This window comes from Nomascus leucogenys, chromosome 9 (genome assembly GCF_006542625.1).
Source record: "Nomascus leucogenys isolate Asia chromosome 9, Asia_NLE_v1, whole genome shotgun sequence".
NCBI lineage: Eukaryota > Metazoa > Chordata > Mammalia > Primates > Hylobatidae > Nomascus > Nomascus leucogenys.
The window spans coordinates 81,992,193-82,000,530 of NC_044389.1; the positions used below are offsets into that span (position 1 = coordinate 81,992,193).

Genomic DNA, 8,338 nt, shown 5'->3' on the forward strand with positions numbered 1-8,338 from the left:
TTTGCAATATTTCTTAGAACAGGCTTTCTTGTACACCAGGAGACAAAAGAGAGGTATGAGTTTGTGATAGCCATGAATATTAGTAGAAAAGTCTTCACGCAGACCAGGTGCAGTGGCTCATGCCTGTAATCCCAGCACTTTGGGTGGCCAAGGCAGGTGGATCCCTTGAGCTCAGAAGTTTGAGACCAGGCTGGGCAACATGGTGAAACCCCAGATCTACAAAAAATAAAAAAATTAGCTGGGTATAGTGGGGTATGCCTGTAGTCCTAGCTACTCTGGAGGCTGAGGTGGAGGTGAGAGGATTGCTTGAGCCCAGCAGGTTGAGGCTGGTGTGACCCATGGTCACACCACTGCACTCCAGCCCGGGTGACAGAGCAAGACCCCATCTCAAAGAAAGAAAGAAAAGAAATGTCTTCACCCTAGAGACAATTGGAGTGTTTATTCTGGCTTCATGTGTAGCCACTGAGCCTGATTTTTCCTTTCAGTCTTAAGATATGATGCCTACCATGGAAGATTGGTATGACAATTAAATGAGACACCAAAGCTTTGTAGAACTTTGGGCACACAGTAGGTGCTCAAAACCTGTTAGTTCCACTTACTTTATACTGCTTAAAAATTAGCATCATGTGGCTTAGTCCCTTTCAAAAAGGAAAGAGTGCTTTGTTTTTCTACAGGGGTCAGTGGTTTATCTTTATAAGGGGGTCCAAGAAAATTCCTCTTTGCACATGCATTCTTCTATTGTCCCTTTGTGTAAAGAAGTAGAATTTTCCCAGAAATCCAAGGCACTCCTCATAACCCACCTTGCAATGGAAATGCTCTCTCCCCACAAAAGGTGCGTTGTCTAACAGCCATGAAATGGCCTTTTCCATGGCACTTGATGTATTTTGCCTTCCATTTAATATATGGTTGGTGGGAAGGCCAAGATCCACATCACAGGCCTCTGCTGGACTGGGTGGATGAACAAGATTATAATTTTCAAATTAGGAAGAGAGAAAAAGATGCAAAGAAAGGAATACTTCTGAGGTGAGGCACACCATAGCTTTCATTTGGAAACAATCATGTTTGGAGTACACATGCAGAACTCTCATATTTTGGTCCCATAGTTCACAGGCATAGGTGAAAATGTGGGCATGACTATTGTGTTTTCTTCAGGATAGTTTGTGTCCATCACATTAGTTGTAATGCCTGAGAAAACACCTTCATCCCATGCAACCATATTTTGTTCTATATCAAATGTCTCTTTAAGTATCCTTAGGGCTGTCTCCTAATGTGTCCTGAGCATGGCACTGAGACTGTCATGCTTCCATCAAAGAGTGTCCTTCAGACTGAAAGTAGCTGCATGCCACAACCGTACTTTTTTAGTACACCTGGTTGTAAACCAAGTCCTTTCCTTGGGGTTTCCTGTGACCTTTTTTTGGAAAGTGAAGAGAACTCAGGGAGATCAACACAATCCTTGCTAGAAAGTGAAATCATGGCAGTTATAGCTGGCAAATGCATGGCTTGTTTGGTCTGAGTAGGGCAGTTACATAAAGAAGTTAGTCATCCTGCCGGTTGCCAGGAATTTAAGATCTTTGGAGGAATATCAAAATTAAGGATACTGCGTCTTTTTCTCAAAATCATTATCACTTCCAACACTGTCCCCAGGCAATCTGATTCCAATCCAGCTAAAAAGTTTTGTGCCAACATCACCTCAACTAATGTACATGAAAAAAAAAATGCAAGACTTAAAAGCTAAATGCAGGCAAACAGCACAAAACAATGGGTTTCAGACAACCACAAAATTGCTCAGGGTGGGCCATGTTTGTAAATAATTACTGTTCCTCTGAAAAATGCTATTGAGTTCATGTTGAACTTGACTGTTAACTCAGTGTCATTTCAAATGTCAGACAGCAGGGTATTAGGCTTAGTTAAATTGCTTTGCCTTCTTTTTCTAGTTGGATGTAAGCAATTCCTGGAACTTGTACACAGCTGGCCTCTCTGTAACCGCTGGTTCCTCATCAAATTCAACCAACCTCAGATCAAAAAATATAAATAAAATATAGCAAAATGACAGTATATATTCATACAATTTTTAAAATACAGCATAACAGCAGCATAGCATTTACATTGTATTAGATATTATAAGTAATCTAGAGATGATTTAAAGTGTATGGGAGGATGGGTGTAGGTTACATGCAAATACTATGCCTTTTTATATAAGGGACTTCAGCACCCTTGGATTTTGTTATACTCAGGGCTGGGCAAAGGTGGTCCTATAACCAGTTCCCCTTGGATACTAACAGAGAAACACACTCCACCAGGAGTTTTAAATATTGTCTGTTATTTTCTAGCAGGATGCAGTTGACTGTATTTGACATAGCACATAACTAGAGAAGTGCTGAAGGACCTCGAGAGATCACCTGATCCAAACCTCCTCCCCTTACTTCCCTGGACAAAAAGCCACAGCTAGATTTCTGATGGAGATGCCTTCATTTTCCTTAGTTCAAAAGTTTCCAAATTTAGGTGGATCAGAATCATACAAGGGCTTGTTAAAACATAGATTGCTAGACCCCATCCTCAGAGTTTCTAATTTAGTAGATGTGAAGGGGAGCTGATAATCTGTACTTCAAAGCAGTTCCCAGGCAATGCTGATGCTGTTGTTCACAGAAACACACTTTGAGAACCATTGTTCCTTTCAAAGTGCAGCAATGATTGAAGGAAAACATCCTTCTTAATTGGCACTTCATCACTCTGGCATTTTAATTGACTAATTAATTTAGCAAATCAACAGAGTCTACTTCTGGTGATTAAAATTAGGACAGCATGTTTCCAAGCCTAGAGAAAGACTCCAACATCAACACAACTCAAATGGAATTATCTACAGCAGGAGGTCAAATGTGCCATTGGAAAGGGGGTTAACTAAATTGTACTTATTATTTTTATAACTATTATTATGCTTTTTTCTTCTAGGAACTTCAGTTACAATCTGGACTAAAAGCCAATATAGAGGTCCAGGGTGGTCTAGCTATTGATATTTCAGGTGCAATGGAGTTTAGCTTGTGGTATCGTGAGTCTAAAACCCGAGTAAAAAATAGGTAAGTGTTTATGCATTATACATTTATGAATTACATATAAGACTATATGCAGAGAACTTCAGAAATATGTTTTGGGAATTAACCTGACTTTTCAAAATCTATGCTTTCTATCTGTAATCATAAAACGATAGAGTTGGAAGTGATCATAGGAAATTATTCTGTCCATAGCTTCTTATGAGCAGTTCAGTATCTAATATGACTCAGCCAAGAATTTTCCTGCCTTTAAAGACATACATAGACAGGATGCCCTGTGAATCAGATGGTTCATCTTCTTTTGGTATTCCACCAAGAGAAGAAATTTCACTTTAAGGTAAACTTTCCTCTTTTGTTGTCTTCAGTGGGGAAAAATAAAATAGATAATTTCATCTGTGCAGAAACTAACTATTAAATGTTAGGAGTCCTTAAGTCTTTTCATCAGCATTCCTTTTTCTAAATAAAATACTCTAAGCTCCTTTAATTTTTCTAATCTACCTGTGAGATGTAATGAAAGTGTTTTACTTTGAACATAAAACAATGCCTTTGAACTAGTGTGAAGATGAAAATTATTAGTCTTCTGTTTGTTACAGAATTTTTAAAAAGGAAATAGAAATGCAACTAATTTTAATTTTTTGATATTTAAAAACACATTCAGGCAAAAGTGACATATGTGATAAAATCAAATTTTTGATTCATCTTGAACTATGGTTGAAGGAACTGAGAGCAATCAAACAGTAGCACATTTAATGTGAAGTGTAACCCACAGTGTTACTAAAAGGAGCCACAGAATGAAAAATGACACTGGTCATCAAAGTGTTCACAATGTAACTTGGGGCTTCCCACATAATCAGCCATCTTTCACCTCTTTCCAAAGTACTTTCTAGACAGAAGTTTTTCCAAATGAAATGGAATTGAATTATTTGCAAAGAGAAATCAACAACAGCAACAACAAAAAAAGTAACTTGGATTTTTTTAAAAAGTACACAGTATCCTTAAGAATCTACCATTATCTATTTTGTAACCAATCTGTCTTCCATTTCCACTTGTTCATTTGAAAAAATATCTTGCAAACCTTTGCTGAATATAGGACATCAGAATAAGTGATTCAGGGATGAAAACGACCTCTGACCTATTTTTACACTGATCATAACAGCAGCAGGGGTTTTAATTTGCACGGCAAAAATTAACATCCCTGTCAAAACATATGGGCATAGAACTCTGATTTAATTGTGAAAGTAGTTTCTCACAGTTTGATTTAAAGTCCACAATTCAATTACGGTAGAAGTAAGTCTTCTATTGAAATTATTTATCCTCTTCATTATTATCCAGGGCACATTCCCCAGCCAATGCAATCTGTTTATCCAGTTATCTAGAGCATCATTAAAGGAACCGCCATATTTTTCATCTTGGGACCTACTGTACATGCCTCACTGTAAGAATGATTTTTTGTAACACAATATTTTTTCAAATATCTTGGCAATCAAGGGCTTACACCTCTAGAGACTCTTTGGAGAAGGTAATGAAATGGAATTAAAATAGCTGCCTAGAAGCCAACAGAGAGATAGTTAACAAAAAACTATAAGCATCGATTGTCTTCTTGGTGAGTTTAGAATCCATTTTAATATAACGTGGGTATTTCTGACCTGCTGAGAGGACTGGGTTCCAGGAATGTTTTCATTTTGGTCTTTGTTGTGCCCATACAAAACAATGTAGTATCTTACAGACACTTACCGCATCTGCAACTGAAGGCAGGGGAGAGCTCAGGGGAAGGGCAAACCTTCCCTGCCCAATATCTGAGACTCACCAGGCCCTGGTTACCAGCAGAACTCTAAGCACATCCAGGTCACCTCTGAATCCCTTAAGTGTTTCCTTCCAGTCACTGGCATCATACGTTCAGACCCTGTAAAGTTATAGCTGTTAGTCCAATTCCATTAAATATAATATGAACAGGTTTTTTCTTTTTTTCTCAAATGTTTAGGGTGACGGTGGTAATAACCACTGACATCACAGTGGACTCCTCTTTTGTGAAAGCTGGCCTGGAAACCAGTACAGAAACAGAAGCAGGCCTGGAGTTTATCTCCACAGTGCAGTTTTCTCAGTACCCATTCTTAGTTTGCATGCAGATGGACAAGGATGAAGCTCCATTCAGGTAAGATGCAGCATTCAGGTCATGTTCCAGGACCATCCCCAGTGCACCAGGAACTTGCATTCAGTTTAGAATATTCAGTTTCAGAATTAAAAGGAAACAGTAGAAACCCAGGGAAAGATGAATTTTCTTTAAATGAGTAGAAGAATAATTGATAAGGCCAAAAAAAGTCAGTTTCTGGGATACCAAAAAAATCTAATGACCAGTTCATTTGATTCTGGAGATAGTATCATATTCTAATCCAGAAACAATTTATGAAGGAAAGAAAGGCCTATGATTTACCATAGGAGTTGCCACATAGTTTCATAAAAAAATATCAGATACACATTTACCATCTGGTATCTTCACAATAAACTGCTGGACAAAAGATTTCAAATAAAACACCTGGCAATCCATTTACCATCTTTAAGGGCCAAAATGAATTCGCAATTATTAAGTATTCCATATAGCAGCAACTTGACCCTGTTTAAGTTTTGGCTCAAGTTTCAGAGTTTGGGATTCTGAATTTTTTTAAATAATGCTTTTGGTAAAATTGTTAGTGTTTTAAAATACAAAGATCTAATTTCCATGTAACATTTATGCTGTGTCATTTGAATTTTGTAACCATTATTTGTAACAATACTATCACATACAGCTAGAATGCCTTGGGTCTAGGTAGCACAGACCTTTTCATAATAGTTGACCTATGGTAACCATAAAGGTCATTTGTACAGTTAAAACAGCAAGCCACATCTTACATCATCTCCTTTTTTAAGTAGGCCAAAATTGAGCACCTTCATTATTTTACTGACATTTCATGATTCATATTAAAAAATGCATCAATTATATAAAAGTAAACATGAGTAGGTTGTATTCTCACAGAATAAAAGATTGTGCATTATAGTTAAACTATTAAGCTGTCACTAACTTACATTAACTTATATCTAGAATAAACCTCACAAATGCATTTTAAAAACCCCAACCTTCTAATGGTTGAAATGCAGTGACCACCAACCCATCCACATGGTTAATTGGTTTGGTTCCACATTTGCCTTGGGCCAGAGCTCTTAGAATGTTTCTCTGTCCACATTCTCTGCTTAAATCCAGCTGGGCTTGCCTGTTACTCAAAAGGAGAGTGCTCCCAAGGTGGGGCTTCTGGAATGAAGGGTGAGACACAGCACGGCCTGCAAAGCTTAACAGCATCACCAAAAAGCTGAAATGAATTTAGTCTTTCATTCTAGAAAAATGTATGGCAGGACTCCCATATCCCAGGCATTTGAAGTGTTTCTGTTGATATAAAAAGAAATGCGAAGAAAATCACCCATTCATGGAGTAGCCTTTGACACTCATATCCTTTCTCAAATTGCTTAGGAACAGAAACTTCAAGTATACATTCAGTAACTTGGCTGGAGAGGTATAGGGTGACTTAACTGTGTGTGTAATTCTGTTATTGTTGCTGTTGTTGTACAGGCAATTTGAGAAAAAGTACGAAAGGCTGTCCACAGGCAGAGGTTATGTCTCTCAGAAAAGAAAAGAAAGCGTATTAGCAGGATGTGAATTCCCGCTCCATCAAGAGAACTCGGAGATGTGCAGAGTGGTGTTTGCCCCTCAGCCGGACAGTACTTCCAGCGGATGGTTTTGAAACTGACCTGTGATATTTTACTTGAATTTGTCTCCCCGAAAGGGACACAGTGTGGCATGACTAAGTACTTGCTCTCTGAGAGCACAGCGTTTACATATTTACCTGTATTTAAGATTTTTGTAAAAAGCTACAAAAAACTGCAGTTTGATCAAATTTGGGTATATGCAGTATGCTACCCACAGTGTCATTTTGAATCATCATGTGACACTTTCAACAACGTTCTTAGTTTACTTACACCTCTCTCAAATCCCATTTGGTACAGTCAGAATAGTTATTCTCTAAGAGGAAGCTAGTGTTTGTTAAAAACAAAAACAAAAACAAAACCACACAAGGAGAACCCAATTTTGTTTCAACAATTTTTGATCAATGTATATGAAGCCCTTGATAGGACTTCCTTAAGCATGACAGGAAAACCAAACATGTTCCCTAAACCGAAAAAAAAAAAAATAAGTAAGACACAAACAAACCATTTTTTTTTTCTCTTTTCTTGGAGTTGGGGGCCCGGGGAGAAGGGACAAGACTTTTAAAAGACTTTTGTTAGCCAACTTCAAGAATTAATATTTATGTCTCTGTTATTGTTAGTTTTAAGACTTAAGGTAGAAGGCACATAGAAATAACATCTCATCTTTCTACTGACCATTTTAGTGACGTTGTTCCAAAGACATTCAGGTCTCTACCTCCAGCCCTGCAAAAATATTGGGCTTAGCACAGAGGAATCAGGAAAATTAATTTCAGAAACTCCATTTGATTTTTCTTTTGCTGTGTATTTTTGAGACTGTAATGTGGTACACTTTCCTCTAAGGGACATCCTCATATATTAATCATTTTATCTACCTTTTTGGGGGTAAGAGCTCTAGTTCATTTAACTGTAATCTGCACAATAGCTAGGATGACTAAGAGAACATTGTTTCAAGAAACTGGTGGATTTGGATTTCCGAAATATGAAATAAGGAAAAAAAGTCTTTATTTGTGTGAATTAAAAGATCCATGTTGAATATTTGCAAATATTTATTAATAAACAGATGTGGTGATAAACCCAAAACAAATGACAGGTGCTTATTTTCCACTAAACACAGACACATGAAATGAAAGTTTAGCTAGCCCACTATTTGTTGTAAATTGAAAACGAAGTGTAATAAAATAAATATGTAGAAATCATATTGAATTCCTTTTGTCTTTCATTACTTCCAACACCATATTTCTCATTCCTGCCACTTTCTGAGCCTAGACACATACACAGCTAAGCCTCTGCAGCAATATAGGTCAGGCCAGGTTCTCTAGATGGGAGACCAGACCCATTTGAAAAATGGGCCACTGAAAATATCAGCAGTCGGAACCTCTTAAGGACCTGTGAGCTTGAAAACATGCCATAACCCCAGTTTTCATAAAGCTCTGGACCGGCCCCTTTACTGTCATGTTACTAAAAAGGAAGAAAGGAATCAGAAACTAAGGTGGTGGGTGGAACATGGTATACGGTAGCATCAGCCTTGGGGAAACCACTCTGTAAAGATGCTGACGTCG

At 37.8% G+C, this 8,338-nt stretch overlaps 1 protein-coding gene across 1 annotated transcript in view; it reads left to right on the forward strand.

The window, feature by feature from the left end:
* The window catches only part of MTTP (microsomal triglyceride transfer protein), a 59,680-nt gene extending 51,705 nt beyond the window's left edge, over positions 1-7,975 (forward strand). Inside the window, exons 17-19 of the mRNA XM_003257501.3 lie at positions 2,950-3,074; positions 5,029-5,199; positions 6,646-7,975. Of these exons, the coding sequence (XP_003257549.1) occupies positions 2,950-3,074; positions 5,029-5,199; positions 6,646-6,817 (468 nt within the window). The 3' untranslated portion in view covers positions 6,818-7,975. The remainder of the gene's footprint in view (positions 1-2,949; positions 3,075-5,028; positions 5,200-6,645) is intronic.
* The last annotated feature ends 363 nt before the right edge of the window (positions 7,976-8,338 follow it).